The 22,999-nt window shown below is 42.7% G+C and overlaps 1 protein-coding gene across 2 annotated transcripts in view; it reads right to left on the bottom strand.

Moving 5' to 3' along the window:
- The window catches only part of pard3ba (par-3 family cell polarity regulator beta a), a 147,955-nt gene that overhangs the window by 66,501 nt on the left and 58,455 nt on the right, over window positions 1-22,999 (bottom strand). For both annotated transcript variants that reach the window (XM_019878478.1, XM_019878479.1), the window contains exons 11-17: window positions 21,074-21,259; window positions 15,984-16,148; window positions 15,248-15,313; window positions 10,849-10,948; window positions 9,378-9,525; window positions 7,537-7,616; window positions 5,636-5,680 (exon numbers count right to left, since the gene is read on the bottom strand). In XM_019878478.1, coding sequence (XP_019734037.1) covers window positions 5,636-5,680; window positions 7,537-7,616; window positions 9,378-9,525; window positions 10,849-10,948; window positions 15,248-15,313; window positions 15,984-16,148; window positions 21,074-21,259 — 790 coding nt within the window. The remainder of the gene's footprint in view (window positions 1-5,635; window positions 5,681-7,536; window positions 7,617-9,377; window positions 9,526-10,848; window positions 10,949-15,247; window positions 15,314-15,983; window positions 16,149-21,073; window positions 21,260-22,999) is intronic.

Genomic DNA, 22,999 nt, shown 5'->3' with positions numbered 1-22,999 from the left:
CTCCCAGCGGGCATGGGAACTCCTCGGGATCCGCCAGGAAGAGCTTGAAGAAGTGGCTGGGGAGAGGGAAGTCTGGGCTTCCCTCCTAAAGCTGCTGCCCCCGCGACCCGACCCCAGATAAGCGGTGGAAAATGGATGGATGGATGGAAAAAAGAAAAATGGATAAATAAGGTAGCCAACAACATTTCCTAAGGCAGTTTCGGATGTACAATAAAATATGAGTTTTTGCCCAAAATACGGCTGGTTTTTTTTTTTTGTATTTGGACATTTTCTTAAAAAGCACAACTTATTTGTTTTTTTAATCTCATAGAAGAGTACTTGAAATGACGGCAACGGGTCACCTTGATGAATGGGTGCGCGTGGAGATTTACTCAGGGTTTAACAGCATTTTCATGTAAACGGACAGTTTGTTCATGCACTTCTACATATAGATTGTATACATCCACTTATTCAAAGAAAACAAGCAATAACATAAACTACTCCTAGATAGCTCGTAGCGTGTAACCCAAAAAATGGAAAAATGAACGGTACCACTGACTTTAGTGCAAAAAACTCATCGAGAAAATATTTGTCATTTGTGTTCATATTTTGTGCAGACTAGTGTAAGCAGCATACTTGATTGCAAATTGAAGTTGTCAGCAGGGAATGTATCCGTGCACCACATACACAGTTTAGCGGATGAAGTCCTGCCTCCACTAAGAAAATACTTTAGCCTTTACAGACGCTAACTTTTATCTCACACTCCGGCCTCCCACAACTCTGCTTCCCCCTGTCCATCCTCAATTGTCTTGGTAATGAAACCCATACCCACCATTGAACCAGCAGTGTTGTGCTGTTGCATGAGAAAAGTCAGCCCGCTGAAATAGGCTCATTCAGCAAGACAAGAAATAGAGTGTGTAAAATGGGCTATCATTCTTGAACCCTGGGGAATTTTGACATCACACACATTATTTTTGTGGTGGGGAAAAACTCTGTGTCTCACTCATGTGGCCACTGCTCCACTGCCATAATAACTGCCATACACTGAAAGATTGCCACAGCTATGAGAAAGTGTGTGTGAACGTATTACAGTGAGAAGATGAGTGTTGGCCAAAAGAGGACCCTTTGCCCAAGAGTGAAAATGGCTTTGTCACTAGTTGTTGTTCTTCAGTCTACACTGTACATGTACTTAGGGTAGTACCTATCTGTTGGCATCACGTGGCGGGCAAGCATTCATAACGACGTTGCGTTTTAATCATTTGATGTCGGCTCTTACTATCAATGTGAAGCACAATTGACATATAACATTGGATTGCTTGCCCACAAATAAAGAACGTGAGCTGGGTTGAGAGGCCTGTCGTGAGACAGGTTTAGAATTATCATACCGTATTTTCCGGACTATATGTCACTCCTGAGTATAAGCTGCACCAGCCATAAAATGCATAATAACAAGAAAAAAACATATATATGTCACACTGGAGTATAAGTCTCATTATTTGATAAGGTCCAACACCAAGAAGATACATATCATCTTGAAAGGCAAATAAAAATAAAAATAGAGAACAACAGGCTGAATTAGTGTACGATATGCTAACGTTAAATGACGCATAAACAACGAATTGACAATGATGATGTTCACATCACATATAGATGTGATGGTAACAGAAAGAACATGCTAAAAGTTTTACCATACCATCAGGGTCACTCCAAATCACTAAATCCAATGAAATCTTCAACCTTGGTGTCACTTTTAAAGAACTCTGCGAACTTGTAATCTTGTATTTATCCGTCCTTGAAAATAGTGTCTGACATTGAACCGGTCCGTGGGGCGAAAAAGGTTGGGGACTGCTGATCTGAATGACTTCAACAACTGCAGGGAACAACTAGAAAAAAAGCCCTTTCATCATGACCGATATTTATCCTGTTTGGGGTCATGTGTGAGCTGGAGCCAACTCCAGTTAACTCTGGGTAAGAGGCAGGGTACAAGCTGGCCTGCTTACCCATAGGCAGCCAACCACGCTCACATTTGCACCTTTTGGTTACAGTTTTCAACAAACCCATTTTTAAAATGTGGGAGGAAGACGGAGAATTCTGATCAGTGCAAATGCCACACACAAATGTTAGAGCTGAAACTCCAACTCAGAACCAGTGACACTCAAGCATATGCACCATCGTTCCACCCGCAAAAAACACAGACGTCTAGCCACTGCATGCATGCCAACTTGCTGGATAAGCACCCAGGTGATGTTTAAATGGGCAGAACCTCTGCCAGGAGAGAGAGAAAGACGAAAGGATGTTGAATTAAGCGATACAGTCAATGTGTCATTACATTCGTGGCTAAAAGGTTCACAAAGGAAAAATGGATTCTGCTTGGCCAAAGTCAACCTTCTAGATGCAGTTTCACAAATCTGGAACATGTTTATCATAAGAGAGATACACCACTTACGAGTGGAAAAGGAACACTAAGAATTGGATGCATTTGGAAGTGAGAAAAATAAGACTCCAGAAACTGAGGTATCAAAAGGAATGAACAAGGGAGGAAGGAGAGAGAGAGGAGTGAAGCACTTCTGCCTGAGAGGAAAAGAGGGTTTTAGCTAGATTAAAAGAATCCAGGCAGGCCTCTTAAGAGTATCCATCTAATGAAATATGTCAAACCCATAAAAAACTCGAAGAGAGAAGGAAGCCAGCCCAATACGCCGTGTCAGCAAAAATCAGAAACACGCAAAAGCACTGTCAATACGCATTAGCAAAGACGTCAGCAGAAGATGGCAGGAAAATAGCATGAGTGGAATGCTGCAGAGCATAAAGGGTCACTTTTTTTTTTTTTTATTTCTGTAAATCGTGTGTTGCAGAGTTACGGGCAGTGATGAGACATTCCCGGAAAAATCATAGCAGTAAAGCTGGTGGGAGGAGCTGGGAGAAGAGTAGGAGGACAAGGATGAGGTAGAGGACGGGCTGGAGGAGGAGGCGAAGCTACTGTACTTTTGGGACTGCTGAGTGTGTAAGGCATTCGAAGTCAGCACCAGTGTGAAAGGTGCTAAGGGGCATTTAACCATTTCACTTTTCAGCAACTTGCTACTAGAGCACGGTAACAAGGGGAATGTCAGGAGAGCCCAGTGGGGCAACTTAAAAATTTGCAAGCTAACACATTTAAAAAGATAAGAGAGGTTTGCAAACTGTCATCATGGGTACATATCAAGCGTGAGAGACTGAATCAAAAAAAAAAAAGCCAGGAAATTACATTGAATGATTTTTCAACAATTTATTTGTGAAAATGGGTGGCCAATAAGTATTGGGCAGCCTCCAGTTCAAACAGGTGCCTTTCATACATACGGTTACCGAGTGCAGGCTGGAATAACTTCTTAAAGAGCAAGTCACTGGCCTGTGAGGGACAGAGGAGTTGTTTTTTTTCTAGGTGCCCAACACTTACTGGCAACCCATTTCCACAAACATATTGTTTAAATATCATACAATGTGATTACCTGGTTTTTATTTATTTCTTTTTACATTCTGTCTCTCACGCTTGATGTGTACCTACAGTATGATGGAAATTACAAACCTCTCTTATCTTTTTAAATGGGTGAACTTGGAAATTGTTAAATTACTTATTTGCCTCAACTGTAAATAATGGCTGCAAAGTAGATAAAGCTTTTCAGTGGAAGGGGGAGTGGGTCAAAAATGCTACTGAGGTAGGATCCGGGAGGCCGACAGGTAGGCAGGGTGGGAAAATGAAAGCAAAATATTTGACATAGCAGGCCAAGCATTTCTGATGCAGATGATTTGGTAACACTTTTCAATTAATGATAATATTGTTAAAATACAGTACTGTGGTACCTCTGCTTACGAACGTCTCTTTATACGAAATTTTCAAGTTATGAAACGCCTCAACGGGAAAATATTGCCTCTTGTTACGAGTGAAATTTCAAGACACGAAAGGTAAAAATACAGTATGGGCTGCAACTCACAGTTCCAAGTTTCCTGAACGCAACATACTTATAGCTGCTCTGCCATTGGCTACTACCGAGCATCATCCTGGCATACCATTGGCTAAGAGGGACCTATACCACACATAATCTGTGGGGGTAGAATTCAGGAGTCTTCAATCCTGTTCCTCACGGGCCGGTGTCCTGCCTGTTTTCCATCTTGCCCTGCTGCAACAGACCTATTCAAATGATGTCGATCGTTAGCCAGCTCCTGCAGACTTGGCTGATTATCTGATCATTTCAAGCAGGTGTGCTTGCAGCACAGAGAGGTGGAAAACATCCAGGAAACCGGCCCTTGAGGAACAGGATTGAAGACCCCTGGCGTAGATGAATTGATATGGGTCTGTGCAGCATCCTCGTCATGCGCCCCTCAGGCCATGAGGCGTTCCGATAGTTTTACGTAAATGTGAATCACCCAAAAAAAGTGTTCACCAGTTGGGCGATCGCACACTATGCTGATGTTTGCCTTGGACATTTTCGACGAATTGTTAAAAGCTGACAAAAGCAAACATTCTTGGATCAGTTCTTTACAAAATGCCGGGCAAAAACCACTTCTGAGAGAGAACATGAACTAAAGAGGGGAAAAAAAATGATGAGGATGCAGTTAAAAGTTGAATGACATTCATTTGTATGCTTTATTATTTATTTTTTTACATTATGTACAACCCTCACTCTACTTACAAAATTTTCTAGTTAAGAAATTTTTTCCAGAACTAATACATTTCGTAACTAGAGGTACCACTGTCGTGCTTATCTATTGACCGATTTTTGGTACATGACTGCTAGCATACTAAAGAAGGTGGCCAGTTTTTGCCAACTGCCAAAAGCGAGTTGAAAAAGAAATGGAAAAAGATGAGGTTAGAGCCATGGCAACTGACATATTGCTAGCTTAGCATTCGGCTTCTGCCACGACAAAGATTTACTATATGCAGCAACAAATGGCGTCATATCCAACCAGGATTCTGCATTCAGCCACATTGTGACACAGCATTCTAGTTGAGGTATGTCATTTTAAACTAAAAAGAAAATCTTATCAATATTTAGAAGTAGAACTTTTGAATCCAACCGGAATTTATTCGCTGCCGACAACACGACAAGACAACGGGGATTTTGGGTGCGAGTCCGAGCTCAAATTTAATATATACAAGTCATACTTGAGAATAACTCACAGGAAAAACTCTGAAAATTGTGCGATTTATAGTTAAAAAAATATTGTAAATTATTTTACGATTGGGTTTTTGCTGCCTTGCACTGCAGATTATTAAATAATCCTAAATCAGTGAATGCATTTAAGTGATTATTAAATAACAAATGTCTCTGAGAAGAACTGTGAAGTACGGAAGAGCTGTTAGATTTAAAAACAAAAAACATTTATGCCAGCATTATACTGGCTAAAATGATCAGTTATCAGAATCATCTTTATATTGAGTTAAGAAATGTAAAAAAATTACAGTTAACATGCACCAAAAGTTTTTCTGAAAAGAAAATGTACAATATCAGCAACCTTACGTACAGTCCTTTTTGCACATCAAAAATTGACAGCAGCAACCAAAATGAATTTTTATGCATGCAAAATCCAACAAAATATACATTATGTCACTCCACTTTCGCCCCCCCCCACTGGTTAATCAGTCAGTCATAAGTCAGTTAATGAGGTCAGAATTTGAACTCACCCTTTCTATGTCCGGCCAGCGATCTCACATTACTCTCATCCGCCACTGAGGGGGTGGGGGGGGGGGGGAGAGAGGTAACTTTATATGCAACTGTAGTCCAACATCTCATTGCGGTGAATCCAGAAGCCTCAGGTGTGAGAGGACTCCCTCAAAACAATGACCACAGACATTATGGGGTAGGAACCATGCTTAGCGGCACCCAATTCAGTCTAACATGATTACGGGTAGTTGTGGACCACCACAGGAGACAATAATGGGTTTTCAATTATTTGCTTTCTTTCTGAAATCATGATTTTAATTCTTTATGAGGTCAATTTTCTCAGAGGGTAAATTACTGGGAAACAAGAGAAGGGTCATTCCATCTCAGATTGCTGAGAAAAAAAACCCATAAAACCCATCCCTTCCAATTAGGTGTGGGCGTAATTTGTGGCACAGAAAGCCCAAATTTCATCTTGATTGCATTACCAGTTGCTGAGATATCCTTGACAGCCGAATTTTAAATTGTCCTTTCTCAGCAACTTCTGGTCTGATTGCAAAAGCCAAGGTATCTCTGGAAAGGCGAAATCGTACGGAATCCAAATCTGGAATTTGCTTTTGCATCAGAGTACTGTTGACATAAATGACCTGAAAGGCAGTTTGTAATTCGGCAGCCACAGCTATTTTTGTAAAAAAGAAAATAATGGAACTGCAATATCTTCCCGACAGACTGAAATGTACAAATTTGACTTTCCATGCTATTACATACATTAAAAGAAAAAAAAATAAGGGGAAATATTAAAATCTGAAAAAGTAGGGTTTCACTCATTGAGTGAACTGAGGCGAAATAACCCAGAATTGGGGAGGTTGAAATGATACCAAGTATTTGTCTATTTGTCCCATAGTGGAAATGTAAAAACGTAAATCCTCCTTTCATCTCCAATTTATTGTATATTGTACATAGAGGTATTTATAATATATGAGGATCTGGTCATGTCACTTCTACATCTGTTGATGAACAAGAGCTTGTAAAAACGGACTCAGGAATTGCACTAGTGATTGTGTATAATGTGTGTGTGTGTGTGTGTGTGTGTGTGTGTGTGTGTGTGTGTGTGTGCGCGCGCGCGCGTGTGTGTTTTCCTAAGTATGTACTTAAGCTCTGGTCAATACACTTGAAGCTTAAGGCCTTCAAGGTCAACAAAGGGAATTCACCCGTTTCAGACAAGTGGTATTCAATAAAAGTCGACCTGTACAAGACCGCCGACAAAGCCAGACACATGAGACTGAAAAGCCTTGAGAGGTGCACTGCTCACAAGCGGAGGTACATTCTTGCTCCAGCCAAGATGCAAAAGCAATGAACAGAAGTGGAGAGTTAACATGGAGGAAACACAAACAAATTGAGAATGGCCAAAGATTGAGACAGACGAGGGGGGTGAGTGGAGTGGGCGTCAGTGGGGGCGGGACAGAGAGAGAGTGTTGGAAAGCCACCCTGGTCCGAAATGAAAAGGCAATCAAGCTTGGGTGGCAGAGGCATGTGCTGCAGGAAGAAAGCCAATCTGCGGAACCTAATGAACCAGGATTGGAAAACACAGTCATAGGAGATAGTTTCAGAGAAGCTGCTTTCGCAGCGAGCAAGGGCCGAACAGGGAAAAAAGTGAGAAAGAGAACCGATGTTTACTGACAATGGATTGAACAGAGGGTTGGTGAAAACAACCCGATTGGAAAACACTGTAATGGGGGCCATTAAAGGTCATCAAGCAATTAACCTTAGTTTTCATCTTTCATGCGCGCATGTTTGCGCGCACGAAAATCCTGTGTCTCCCATTCACATGCATGCACAAGGTTAGATCCGTCAAGATAAGGGGTCTGTCTGCATATCCCAATAAAGAAATGCACTGATCAGAGATGATGGCGTGCGAGCTCACCCATGTCCATGCTTTTGGATTCTCGATTTCGAGTTTTGCTGTCTCTGTAGCTGGCCTTTCGGGCATCCGGGAAACGCTCCCTGCAAAACAGACACCCGGCCTCAAAACACAACTTTCTCAGGATGGCAGCAGCCAGATACCAAAGCTGCCCTCAGCAAGGAAATCAGATAAATCTTCAATTCAACACCACTCAGACTATCAACGATATACTGCAAATACATTCATTCATCATCCTCACGAGGGTCGCCGTTGCGCTCGCCCCTATCCCAGCTGACTTTGGACAGTCGGCGGGGTACACCCCGAACTGGTTGCCAGCCAATGGCTAGCTCATTTGTTCATATCACAAAACCAGAGCAAGACGTTGATTATAGGGCTGTCACTATTGAATATTTTTGGGGATTTAATCGATTATTCTATTACCCCCATCAATTAACTGAAGAATCGGATACATTTTATTTCATATTAAAATGCACTGGTGGTCTACTGGTCAGCACATCGGCCTCACAGTGCAGGGGTGCAGGGTTCGATTCCGGCACCGGCCTTCCTGTGTGGAGTTTGCATGTTCTGCCTCGTGCCTGCATGGGTTTTCTCCGGGTGTTCCGGTTTTCTCCCACCTTCCAAAAACATGCATGGCAGGTTAATGGAACACTCTATATTGTCCCTAGGTGTGATTGTTGTTCGTCCATGTGTGCCCTGTGATTGGCTGGGTGTCCTCCGCCTACTGCCCGAAGACAGCTGGGATAGGTTCCAGCACGCCCGCGGCCCTCGCCAGGATAAACAGATTAGCAAATGGAAGGGTGAATGGATTAGAGTGCATTGCAAAACCATTATTTTCCCTGGTTACTGTTTACTGCCAATTATTGTTGTTTATTTGGTACTGTTTCATGACTACAAAAATCACTAAACAATTAGGCAATCTCACATGAGAGGGAGTGATGCACTCACTAACCCTTTTAAAACTGGTTCTGCTACGGGTTGGTCATTGCATTCTAAAACAAAAGCAAATGTTTGCAAATGTCTCATTTTGCTTAAACTCCAAAGATGATAAGTCTGCTTTCATGAAATCAGAGAATAATTACAGTTGAGAAGCTGAAATCAGAGGATTCGGACATAATTAAGTTTAACAATTATGTAGACAATGCCAGTGACAACTAAATTAACATAATAATCGATTAAACAATTGATTTTGACACCTATAGTTGACAAGTTGTTTATTACACGTGTTTGCCCTGCTCGAGGAGGGAGAGTTGCTTTAAAGCAACAGATGACATTTTTCTGTCCCCTTTATGGGTGTTAAGTGTCCCCTGTATCTGGATGGGCAGCTCCGGTAAGGCAGGTGAGAGAGAACTTAAGGGTTATTGTTGGGTCACCAAATGTCCACCATACATAAGCCACTGTTTTGGTGGGCCCAGAAGATGGACAGGTTTCGGCAAGCATACGAGAGGATTTTTTTTCGTATGCCGATGCCGAGCATTCACCCAGCTCACATTTATGCCTTTCTGTCGTTCCATGTATGTTTTGGGTAAATGTGACGGGCTATTCTTTGCCAGAGGATATTGATGAATCCCCTGAATTCCTTCCTCCTATAATCCTTTTAATTGCAGAACTAAAGAAATATCAACAATATTCCACCAAATTTGGAGTCCATCAATGAGTGAAATGAGCTTCCGTGGCTCATATTTTCCTAACTTTCCAGGGGTTGATGCTGTTCAAGGTTGCGGTGTAGGTGACCCTGAAAATGTATACATATTCACAATACGCATGTTTACAACCACATGGTGCTCGGGCTTTGCGTGTGCTTTAACAGTGTGATGATGGTGCAGTGTGACATGTGGGGACACCTGAAGTGAGAGAGAATGACAGCTGGGTCTCGACTCATTTCCTTCCTTGTTCCCAAGGAAGGCGCCTGGTGGAAACCTTCCTTGGAGTCTTCCTGATTGTTGCCATAGAGACTATGGTTGCCATTGGTGGTTGCATCAGGATATGGACCTACAGAGAATCACAGACAAGATTTGTTTGCTGGCCAGAGCACATTTTGCCACAAGATATTTATACTTGTAACAAGTTGTTAAAAAAGCATCACAAAAAACAGACCAGATACTGCAAAAATGAACTTAAAAAAATCACATAAAATACACAGACATGTAGAGAGGGCAAGCTTATATGTACCCCCCCCAAAAAAAAACCCAACTCAAAACACAAACCTAAAATGACTGCACAAAACTAAAACACACTAAAGAATGATTTCCATGCAAACATACTTTGGAGTTTCGTTCATCCTTCAAATTTTCCTTAAATCGTAAACCCCCAGATGGGAAACAAGGCCTTCAGATCCCTGTTGTAAAACCTTTTGTGTTCACCCCCCACCCCCCGTACACAAAATGACTGCCAATACAACCGCTGCCATAATCGGATGGAGATCTGACAATGAGCGGAGGCTCTTTAGTTCCCAGCAGACGGGGGAATCAAGAATGAATACAAAGCAATCTGGGGGTCTTTTTTGTTGTTGTTTTAACTCAATTACACATTTGCACATATGACTATTTATGTAAATCAGGCAATTACATCGACACCATTCCAAGGTCAGATCTATTTCACACCAAAAGTTAATGCAGCTTGCTCGTAACTTCCTCTTTTGCCAATACAAAGACACCCGAGTGAGGCTTAGATATTCATTCATTAATTTTCCGAAGCGCTTATCCTCATTATGTGAACGCAAAATGTCAACATTGGTTGAAAGGAATGTAATATACTTGTAAAACGGACAGTTAGAAGGTGTGGGTTCAAGCCTCTGCTTGGGCTTTTGTGTGTGGAGTTGACATGCTCTTTCCCTATGCTTCAGTGAGTTCTCTACAGGTAGTCCAGCATTTTCCCGCGGTCCAATAACATGTAAAATATGTTGGTTTTATTGAATATACTCAATTGTCCAGAGGTGAAATTTGAGTGTGAACGGTTGTCTATTCGGTGGTTGACATGCGATCAGTTCAGGGTGTAGCCCGTCCGTCTCTTGCACCAAGTAAGCTGTGAAAGGCTCCACCTTCCCTGTGACCCTGATCTGGATAAGCGGGATTGAAAATGAATGGTTGGTAGGTCCTAATGTAGGGCATAACAACGCTTGAATGGCTGCTCAAGTGGCGTTAGTGAAAAAAAAGAAAAAAAAAACAACACTGTCATAAGCTTTGACAAACACATGTTGACGTACACGCTGTGCACACTCAGTCGCAGATAACGGGAGTACACAAACACTCAGTGTTGTGACAGTTCAAATGAGCAATATTTTTTACGGTCGAGCAAAGTCAAGTGTGCACTCACCATTGCCGGCGCCACCATACGAATACTTGTCAGCGAGACTGCCGCCGTTGAGCTCTGAGGGTCGAGAAGCCTCCTGGTAGGCCCGGTGGCGCTGAGGCTCCTGGAAAAGCAAGTACAAAGAAGAGAACCAAAGATGACAAACATGGATATTAAAGGCTCACATGCAAGAATACGTGCTGCGTGCAAACCAGACTTATTTTAAAAATGGATTATGTTGACTGAAACATCACAAGATTAGAGTTACTCATTTTATTACCCAGTAGGATTGGCCTGTGGGGTTTATTCCTTTTGTTGACTGCATCACAGCTGATGACTGAATATATGCAAATCATGTGAATCAGTGATCTGCTGCTTGGAGGAAAGTTCATGTTTATTGCTGTTATCCAGGATTAAGTTTCGATATTTGGTGATATTGGCTTTAGATTTACAGTTACTTTGCTCAGCTCATCAATGGACATGGGAGCAATGCTTTTTTATGTTCTAGGTAGATTTAGATTGAGATTGTCATTTTGGAAGACATTTGGAGGGTCGAAAAGTGAAAATAAATAGAAACAGCCTGGTCGGTATATTGGGAGGCGCTCACAGCTCTACAACTTCCATCAGAATACATTTTTCGAGATTAAGACCATATATTAATTTAATTTAAAAAAAACAAAAAACTCACAAAAAAAAAAAAAAACAAGAACAACAACAACAGAAATGCTTCCCACTTGTAAAATTAGGAATTTTCATGTCATCAATGTGTGGACTGTCAACGAAACCTACCCATCATGAACATCCATCCATCCATCAATTTTCTAATGAGCTTATCTTCACGAGGGTCACGGGCATGCTAGAGCCTATGACAGCCGTCTTGGGGCAGTAGGCGGGGTACACCCTCAACTGGTTGTCAGCCAATCGCAAGGCACACATAGACGAACAACAATCACACCTCGAGACACTTTTGAGCGTTCCATTAAGCTGCCATGCATGTTGTTTTGGAACGTGGGAGGAAACGGGAGAAAAACCACGCAGGCAGGGGGAGAACATGCTAATTCCACACGGGAAGGCTGAGGCCCGTAATTGAACCAGACAACTCTGAGTTAGGAGGCAGATGTGCTAACTAGTCAACCATCGTGCCTCCTCATGAAAATACAGTACCGGTATTCCAAAAATGCTTTGTCACAAACAAGCCCGCAGCAACGAGTGTTGAACAAATTCACCCTTTGACAGACGTCATCAACATGTAACTGCAATTAATTCAAAGCCTGACAATAAGCATCTCCGCCAGGGCCTCATTCCCGCTGGTCCCTCCCTGGCTCTATCTACACAACGTAAAGTAATTAAGATTCTTTTTCCCGCAGAATGCATGCAAGCACGCTATGCAGACGACCCCCACCACAACAACAAAGAAACCTCCCACCTTCTGAAGATGGTGACAGCGGACTGATGAGGATTAAATAAGCTTCTCCCGGACAAATAGATGTGCAGCTGTCACAAGCAGTACACAACAAGCCATAAAATAATGAAAGGTTTCCCTATCACAAGGGTCCCAAGGGTATCATTATTAACGACTGTATCTGCTGTCAGTCACTTTTCAGATTGGTGGGAAATTTGTGACAGTACCACTGACACCTTAATCATTGCTCGTACGCTCCCAAACAAACAGACGGCCCGAGGCGAAGCAGACAATCCCGTCTTCAGAGCGTATCTCAATCCCACCCCAACACATAAACAGGAGGGGATCCATCTATTCGGCTGGATGCAATCGCCGCATGTATACAACAGGCTTCTTGAGGCTTAGAGCGCATGTAAAAAGTCAACACACTCCGGCTGAAATGCCAGGCTTATATAACAAACCAGACCGAGATAAATAATTGCCAAACCTTTTCCACAAATAATGTGACCTATAACCTGTACAACTCAACTGACTTTTTGAAAGAGAGGGCAAATGAAATGAAACTGGTTACATATGTTTACACACCCAAAGCAGGATTGGCTGCATTCAGAATTAACTTCACACTCAAATGCATGCATGGGCCACCTTTAAAGGTGCCTTTGATTGACCTAAAGTAAATCTCAGCTGTTGGAGTACGTGCTTACAAACAGTTTTGTTTTTTTTTTGCTTTCTAGCAGAAGTCTAAAAGGACTTGTGCTCATGCTGACGGCTAATTTCCAACTGTTCACTATTCTCTCCACCTTGCCAAAGGCCTCAGTATCAGTCGGAGAAAAAAAAGAAGCCACAGAGCATGATGCTGCCACCACCAAGCTTCACCATAGGGATGGTATGATTTTGGTGAAACCATATTTTGTGTTTGCATCAAACGTATCTTTTAGATTTTTGGGCAAAAAGTTCAACATTGGTTTCATTTGACCAAAACAAAATCTCCCAGTCACAACGGAAAATGCAGTGGTAAAAATATGGCCGCTATTTGTTTTTCCCGACACGGCGGCCCGGTGATCGACTGGTTCGTGCATTGGCCTCAGAGTGCAGAGGTGCAGGGTTAGATTCCGGCTTCGGCCTTACTGTGTGGAGTTTGCATGGATGGGTTTTCTCCGGGTACTCCGGTTTCCTCCCACATTCCAAAAACATGGGTGTCAGGTATAAGGAACACTATAATTGTCCCTAGGTGTGAGTGTGAGCGCGGATGGTTGTTCGTCTATGCGTGCCCTGCGATTGGCTGGAAACCAGTTCAGGGTGTCCCAAAGACAGCTGGGAGAGGCTCCAGCACGCCCCGCGACTCATGTGAGGATCAGCATATTAGAAAATGGACTTTTAACAGACTCATACGGCAACAATGTGCTACAGTGTGCCTCTTTTGGTAGGAGTTGTGTTGCTCTGAAGGTTTAAAAGTATGCGTATGTAAAAACGGGAGATGTGAAAACTGATCTATTCACCGGGCACACCCAGACTACCTAAACGGGCAATCTGGCTGAGCGTGTCAAACAGGTAAACGCGCAAAATAACTGCGCAATTCATTTTGCATATTTCTAAACAAATGTGCAAAATACTCAGTGGAGTAGGTGTGAATAGTTGAATAAAGCATGCGCAGTTTAGCCTGCAAAATATCCAGGGTTGGTTTGCCTCTTCCACTCACACTTTCAACTCCATAATGTCAAACTTCATTTAGTAGCGGTGTACTAAATTTTCAATGGTGAAAACCGTCAGCGCAACCCAAAATGTGAACCCTTCATTTAAATAGGACGGTCTCCACCACTTTACACTTGTGCCAATTATACGGCAATTTTAGTAGATCACGAGCCCACCAATAGCTGTGGCAATCTGTTGAATTGTACACACAATCTATGGCCCACCGTTAGGATCTGAGTAAATCAAACCCACGTTTTTATGGGTGTGCATACCAAAGGAAAGGGCAGAAAAGGATTGGAGAGAGAACAGAGGATCATTTAATAGGTAAAAAGTGCAAATTGTGAAACTGTGGCTGAAAAACCCAGGGCAAAATAAACCAGCATGCAGGAGTCTTTGGATTACCTTTATTAAAAGAGGAATGGAGAATAGGCAGAATAGAAAGTAGAGCACATTGCGCTGTAGCAATAAAGAAAGAAACTGAAGGCTGGAGTTCCCCCAAGAAAAAATAGCGAAGAGAAAAGTGGCTAACAGGCTAAGGATAACAGTGATGTGAGAGGTGATGAGAATGTCATGAGCAAAGATCATTTCCATGCATTACAAGTGGACAGGAGAGGAGTTGCATACAAAGCCAAAAAGTGTTTATGCAAGCTTGCTTATGGGCAATGCCTTCGAAAAACACGCATCTACGACTCCACATGCACACACATGCACACACACAAACCGATAACAGAGTCCACCAAAAACCCGTAGGTGATGTTGTCAAGTGAGAGCGCGGTTGTATGCGTAGTAATGCAAATGTGTGTCTCTGTATCTCTGCGTGCTTGCTTCACTGCTGTGGGGGAGCGGGTCACCGTACATCTGGCCGGCCATTGCCCGGATGTCTTCTGTGTACGCGTTCCCCGTCGAGCTGCCATGAGGGTGGGCCAGAGTGTGACAGTGAGGGCCACTGTGACCGTGTGTGTAATCGAGTGCGATTTCTGCTTGCATGTGTGTGTGTCCGTGCGTGCAGCTGTACTCCATGTTCCTCATGACTTCCGCAGTTCTCGGAAAGCTTCTCGGCGTGAAGGCATGAGACGCAAACTCATGGGCGGGCCCGTAGCCGCTGGCCTCCTCCCTGTATTCAGCGTTAGCCTGCGCGAGACCAAATGTGTAACAACTGCGCCTCTCCCTATGGCTCAAGACGTGGCTGGGATGTGCCTCCCCTGGCCTGTGTGTGCAATACTGCCGGTGGCCCTGAGGTAGTGGCTCAGACGCTCGCCTCCACAGTGTTGGTAGGAGGGAGGAGGAGCGCTGTGGATGAGGCGGTGGGCTGATGCTGGCCTCTTGTACCTGATTGTCGGAAGACTGATGAAGGGTGGCTCGATTGGTGGCGGCGTTCATGGCATTGGACTGTCCCTGCGAGGAAAAAAAATAAAAGAAGTATGATTTTTTTTTTTCAGAAATGCTGTGTAAATGCTGAGGAAAAAAGATATAAAATTCATCCTGCATGGAGGAATGAGAAGTACCTCCCTCCCCTTTTAGTCAAGGAAAATGATCATCAAAGTTGACTGTCTTTAGTGGGTTTTTTCCGAACATTCCCAGAGATGCTTCTAAATGAGTTTTGGGATGTTTGAATATAACTGTACCCTTCTATTACATGTTTGTGAATCGAACATCCTTACATATTAATGAACAAGGTTCTGTTCTTTTTAACTTGGCATTTTAGCAATATGTATGTATAAAATTGAAGAACACCCCCCCAACAGAACATAAAAATAAAATGCAAGCAAATACTCCATCGAGCAACAGCATACAAAAAAAAAAATCAAAACATCGAGAAACAGCGTACAAAAACAAATCAAAGCGGAAGACAAAAGGAAAAACCTGAGCTGTGTCACAGGCGATGCACATCATGAACATTCGTAACACTTGTGAAAGCCTCTCCTGCCTCAAATCAATATTCAGAAAATTACCGCGGGGCAAGAAAAGAGTGAGGTCGTTTTTAGTTTTGTTTTTTGTACAAAATTGTCGTCGTCAAGCATTGGTGTGCTTAAGGCTTGCAATCATCAAGACAATGAAGCGTCACCTCCACTCTGGATGCTCGCAGCACCACAAGCTGGATGGTGCCCCGGGCGTTGCCCTCCGACGACATGGAGCGCCTCAGTGTCTCCATGGCGGCATGGTTGGACAGTCCAAGCAGCGCTTCGCCATTGACCGCAATCAGCTGGTCATTTACTCTCAGCCGGCCGTCCTGCGGGAAGAAGTTGGTGATGTTGTTCACAGGAAAGCCGGCCAGCTGACATGAAGAACACGTCAAATGAAAAACATACAAGGTGCAGAATAAAAATAAAAGGGAGAGGCTTACTAAAAGGTGACGGCGAGATAATTGTGGAGCCGGAGCGCCATGATAAATATATAGCCCGGCTAATGGAATAGCCTCTGTGGGCACTAGATCATGCTTAAGTGTTACGAAGCAGCCACTTGTGAAGAGCCAATGTAGAGAAGGCGAGGAAGAGAAAGTGACGTATGAAATAAGTGAGGCGTTGACGGAGTGTGATAGGGATGGTAATGCATGGAGAAAAATGAATCAAAGGACAAAAAAGATGAGAAGACACAATTAAGAGTGTGGTGTTATGAATGGTCCATTATGGGCAGCGCTGACGTTTGACCCCGCTTCGTTAAGTGGAAATCATTTGCAATCAGGTTAAAAAATCAGGTCTCCTCAACATTTTTAAATCAACTTTTTCTTCTAGCTATTTAAAAAAAAACGACTTCATTTGATGTTGTTGTTTTTTTTTTTTTTAACGTTTCTTTTAATCTGTTTAAATGTTGTCAATGTACGGCTTAGTAAGTTTGGTAAGCTACTTTTGTTTTCTCTGCTTTGCTTGTGAATGTCGTTAACCATTGTGTTTGGAAATGCTCGTAGGTGTTTAGTCTTTGCTTGTGTGAAGCACAATGAGTTGCCTTCTGTATGAAATGTTCAATATAAATAAAGCTGCATTGGCAATCGTCAGGCACCATCTGGACTGATGTCAAAGGTAGGGATGGTAACGCACCGAGAAAAATGAATACATTAATAAACGCAAAAAAATAAATAAACACACTCATACACTAGCACATAACAAAAAAGGCTTGAACGACACACAATGACTGGTTTTCTCGTCCCATGAAAGCCGTTATATGAATCTAAGCCATAATTTTGCGTAATTGAAGATGAGGCAGTAGAGTAACGTGGAGGTTACCCCCATTTAAATCAGAGTCAGACCAGGCCAGCTCAACTCTGTGTAACATTTAATACTGTATTTGTATTTCTACTGCATTAGTGTTTACTTCTTTCTGAGTTGTCACTCCGCTTGGGGACCACATGTGCAATGCGGGTTTCCGCACATGTGGGTTGTTTTAAGTGTTGATTGAACGTAAAGGGTCAGATTGAATATTTATCACTTGAAATGTAGTTGCAAAAAGGCAAAAAGCAACAGACAGAAGAAGCGTGAATCGAGCCTACATTTTCTTGAGTTCTCTTTTTAGTAGACATGAAAAAGATGTGGATCAGACATAAAGTGGAAAAACTATTTTCCAATGTGTTTCAGAGAAATAGGTTAGTTCTCAACAGGAGTCTTCTTTTCATCTCGTCCCCTCTGCCTGCTGAGTGACGTTTTGCATGACATTTCTCGGCGGAACCTGGCGTCCCCTCCTCCGCCCGAGCCTGCCGCCGTAAAGTCTCATTGGGAGCCTGCGCTGCTTTTCATTAGCATGCATCAATACTGAAGGAGAGACACGCAAGCCCTCGAATATTTTGATCCCAATGAGTGTTTCCACATTTCATTATTTTCTCCCACTTTGGCTTCTAAATCTTTTCCATCTTTTCTGTTGTGTGACACTGCTTATTTCTCTACTCCCTCACTACTGTCGTCTCTTTTTCAATGATTTTCTTCCTCTTGTGTGGTATCTCGTCCCAGAAACCTGCTTCGCCCGTCTGTTATTGGGCCATTCTGTTTGAGTGCAATCTGCAAAGGCAGCTGTCAGAAAAACTACTTCTGAAGCTACTTTAGGGAGCTCCTGTCTAACTTCCCTGATCCCAGACCAGACATTTAACTTCAACGCCACACTCTTCTCGGTGTGCTTCCTTGTAATATGCGACAGATCTGAGAGCAGCAAAGAGGGGCAAAATGGGGGGCTGACATGTTAAATGAAGGGGCCAAGTGGCAAAATCTCCAAACTGCTGAAATGGGTGTTTTGTTTTTTTTTTTCTTGTGATAGACTCACAACTAGAAGTGTGTGCTGAGTGATCAAGATAAGATGGCTACAGAGTTGATGAGACATGGACCCTTGAGGTCAATGGGGGTCAAGGGTCTGCAGAAGAGATGCCCTGCATAGGGAGAGCAGCTATGGCATCAGTGAAAGACAGGAAGAAAGACAAAGAGAGGACAAGGGTGGGAAAGAAGCGGTTGACAGGAAAAGCCGAGGAAAAGAGAAAATGGCAAAAGCCAGACAAATGAATGAACAATGGCAAGAGCAATGGCTTGACAAATGAACAGCAATCCATCACAAGATGTTCTTCAAACCTTGTATTTGTTGTGTATGTGTATTTTTGACTGATTAATTCATGACAGACAAAATAAAACATTAAAAATATCATTAATTTCATCAAATAATGAAATAATGTGTGGGTGCTGCACAAATGTGCAACACAACATTTCACTTTTTTTTTTTTTTTGGGACCATCTAAAGATGGTATAAAGATGGTAGGGAGGTACTATATATTTAACTTTTGGTCTGTTTAGATTTGGACGCGGACATTTGGAGGTTTCCACAGTTGCGGAATGTTTTTAAAATGCCGCATTTAATGAATGTGTTACAGGTAGGTCCGCTAGGAGTTCAAGCTGGCCCTAAGGACGAATTTAAAAGGGAGACAACACTATAGCGAACTTGCAGTAGCGTGTTGTGTTAAGACAGTCAGGGTTTCCCCTATTACTAAATAAACCTGGCCAGGCTTTTCCTGTCACACATGCCAGGCTATGCCAGGGCTCTATGTTGCCCAATTTGCGTGCACAGGCGCCCTTTCACGATGTGGTGACAGAAAAGAATTGTATAACCAACCGAAATCTCCTCGACTCTAAAAACCATATGGATCAAAAATACGGGGTAAAAATGTTCACGAGTGCACGCTGGGCTCCATTTACTTGACTGCGAGCCGTAGCCGAGGCTGCCTCGGCGGTCAACCAACCCGCCAGTCATGGCCCCGCCTTGGGCGAAGCGGCTCCCTCTTGGATGCCGGAGTCCCATGACGGACGAACCCTGCATTTTCCTTTTTATCTGTATTTTTATCTTCCTTGCTGGACCCTGTAATTTTGTGGACTAAATCAACATTGGATTACAGTTTAAATTGATGAGTTCTAGAAAACCTTTACCACACAGTCAAGGTCCTAGACGAGAACGCGACCAGACAAGATGGAGTTTTGTGTGGTCTGGCAAACGCCGCATATGGCATATCAGTGGCAAAAACAAAAATACAAGACTACGGTATTTTTTATTGTCATATTTTCTGGGTGAATCTATCGTAAGGAAAAAATGATCATGACTGGCCTACCAATAAATCATGTAAATACAGTTCATTGAGGAAAATGAAATCACTTTTATGAAACCGGGCAGCTTCTCTACCACTAGGCTTAGCAAGTTTTCTGGGCGTAACCCTGGACAACCATATCAAGATTTTTCCTGTACTTGTGTTACTTTGCCTTGAAACAAATGGGGAAAGACACCAAATTATTGCCATTTCTATTACAAACCTCAATTCCGATGATGTCAAATTGTGTAAAACGTAAAAAAAAAAAAAAAAAGAATAAAATGATTTTTTTTATTCAAACTATATTCAACTGAATACACTACAAAGACAATATTTTTTACGTTCAAATTGATGAACAATGTTTTATTTTTGGGGGTGGCGAGGGTTAAATACTGTCTGAAGTCTAATTTGATGTCAGCAAGAAGTTCCAATAACGCCTGAACAGGGGCTGCAAAAGACTGGGTAAGTTGAGGAACGCTAAAAAGAAACCTGTTTGGAACATTTCACAGATCAACAAGTTCAGTGGAAAGATTCATCACTTTAACAACTGCATGAGCAAATAGTCTAATAGTTTCTCAATGTACAGTTCCAACAAATATTAGGATTTCATCATCTCCGGGCCATAACTCAGAGAATCTGGAGAAATCTTTGCATGTAAGCGGCGAGGCCCCTGGCCTTCGATTCCTCATGGGGGACTGAATCAAAAACCGACATCAGTGTGAAAGGGATATCAACACATGGGCTGAGGAACACTTCAGAACACCAATTTCAGTAAATAGAGTTCGGTTTTCCATCCATAAGTGGAGCTTTACAGTCGACTATGCAAAGCAATAGCCATTTATCAACAAAACCCATAAACACTGCCAGCTTCACTCGGCCCATGGTCATTGAAGAGGGAGTGATGCAAAGGAGAAAAAGTGTTCTGTGGTCTGACGAGCCCAATGTTTTGAGAAATTGTGGACATCATGCCCTTACGGGCCAAAAAGGAAAAGGTCCTTCAGGATTGTTTCAAGCTCAAAATTCAAAAGCTAGCATCTATGATGATGTGGTGGTCGATTAGTTAACTTGCTCATGAGTGAAAGCACAATTAAAGCTGAAAGGTCCGTCAGGGGACATCGCTGCTTATTTCAGCAAGACAATGCCAAGCAACACTGTGCATGTGTCACAACAGTGAGGCGACATAGTAAAAGAGTGCAACGACAAGACTGGCCTGCCAGCAGACCCGACGTGTCTCTCATTGAAAATGTGTGGTGCACATCCCCGTGAGCTTTAAAAGGATCAGCGGTGTGGATAACGAATGGATGGATGGTTGCTGCCGGCTTTTTAAAAATGTGTTTCAGGTATAAAATTCAAAATGAGTGAATATTTGCAAAATAAATAAATAAATAAAAATTGTGTGTCCGTTTGAACATTAAATATCGTGTCTTTGTACGGTATTCAGTTGAATATGGGTCCAAACAAATCTGCAAATCTTTGTATTCTGTTTTTATTTACATTTTATTTAAGATCCTGTGACTATTGACCCTTTCAAATCATATTTCAACATTTTTACTCAGATGAGCAATAAATGTGGTTGAAAATGTTACTTTCAGTCAAAAGAGATGATGTACCTTGTAGGCAGCGCCTCCATGGATGATGGACTTGATGAAAATGCCCAAGTCCTCGCCAGTCTCTCTAGACTTGTTGCCCTTCAAGCTGACTCCAAGGCCGGCGGAACCAGTCTCGTTCAGTGGGACTTCATACATCAGCTGCTCCCTGCCGTCCTCCAACACCAGATTTCCAGCATCTTCACCTTTCTAAAAGAGAGAGGAAGATGGACGGCGGAAGCCCCAGTGTATGAATGACATTTAGAAAGATTAAAGCTCCATAGCCCACTTTTAATAAACACAGCTGTGTATGATCGCTGAAGCTTGAGCTCCAAGTCAAATGCACTAATTGATCTTCTGACACTTCACTGGTTCTACTCAAAATAGAAATATTGGGATTGAAAGGAAGTACGGGTTGAAGGTGGCTCATTTTAAAAAACAAGCCAGAAGTTGAGGGGAGAACCAGGTGTTTTGTACTGAAAAGAGAGATGAAAGTGCAGAGTGAAAAGTAGAGGTTATTCCGTTTTGAAATGAAAGGCGTAGATGGAAAGCGAGCCGTCTTTAAAGGAAACATAATAACCTTTTCTTACTTCCTCCTCGAGCACAGTGGAGGAGGAACGGTGGGTGGGGGGACACAGAGGAACATTTAAAAGTGATAAGCCATCCCTGAGGTATTCACGCTTCTATCGCTCAATGCTGATTCTTTACATTTTATCTCCCAATCCCTCCCTTCTCTCATCCTCTTTGTCCCCAGGCTCGACTCTCTCGCTCTCTTCCGACTACTTTCTCACTTGACTACAATGGTAAGAGAATGACCGTGGAGACGGCAACGGCAGCCAACGGTGAGACGAGGTTAAGAATTATCAACAGCAGAACGGAAGGAAACTATCTGCCATGAGAGCGTGGCAAAACGGAGTGCAAGCGAAAAGCAGTGGGTTGCATCGCCTACCACATCGCCCACAAACCTAATGCCGCATAACATCTCTCTCTCGCTTTCTCTGTGTGTACCCATATATTCGTACACGCAAGCGCGCGCGCACACACACACACACACACACACACACACACACACACACACACACACACACACACACACACACACACATGGTGATCGAATGGTTAGTACGTACGACTCACAGTGTGCACAGGTGGAGGGTTCGGTTCCTTGCCCCGGTCTTCCTGTGTGGAGTTTGCATGTCCTATGTGTGCCCTGCGATTGGCTGGTAACCAGATCGGGGTGCATCCCGCATACTGCCCGAGACAGTATAGTGTGCAGAGTGTTGACTCCACTTGTGAAAATGCTTCTCGAGCCTTTAAATTGAGGCCTGCTTGTTTTCTTTCCTTGTTCAAGGCTCCACTTCTGCAGGTAAAAGCTACTGGCCTTGTTCAACTTTCTCGTGCTGCCCCAGTTGTCATAGTAACAAAAGCCGCGCTCACCATCTGCGCCCGAGTAGAATAGGTACTGTTAATGTTTGCTCACTTCATGAGAAGGGACAGCCTCCTCAAAACAGACTAAATTTTGTGAGGCTTAAAAAATACGGGGTGAAGTCTACTAGAATTGTTCACCCTTGGTTTATTTTGACAGACACCTGGAAAGTGTTTTGGAATGCATCATCATTTAAATGATCATGATATCGCTGCTACACAATTAGCATAATGTCAAATTAATACACCTTGGACAGTCTGCATGACCGCTACCCCTTCATTGGTACATATTGTTAGTTTAGACATACAAACCACATAAATGCATGACACAATGAATAGCCCATTAAATATTGGAGCATAAAAAAGGCCAATCATGGACGAATTCCTTTTCTGGAATAAAACTTCTAATAGCAAGTAATTACTTCTGTCGTGATTTTTGTGAAATATTTTTGACCATGATATGCAAAAACAGCCTTTAAAAAGCCACTCATACAAGAATTTTAGTACAGGCTTTTTTTTTTTTTT

This window comes from Hippocampus comes, unplaced genomic scaffold (genome assembly GCF_001891065.2).
Source record: "Hippocampus comes isolate QL1 unplaced genomic scaffold, H_comes_QL1_v1.1 scaffold345, whole genome shotgun sequence".
Lineage (NCBI taxonomy): Eukaryota > Metazoa > Chordata > Actinopteri > Syngnathiformes > Syngnathidae > Hippocampus > Hippocampus comes.
Note: the sequence above shows the minus strand (reverse complement) of the source record. Positions and strands in the feature narration are given on the sequence as shown.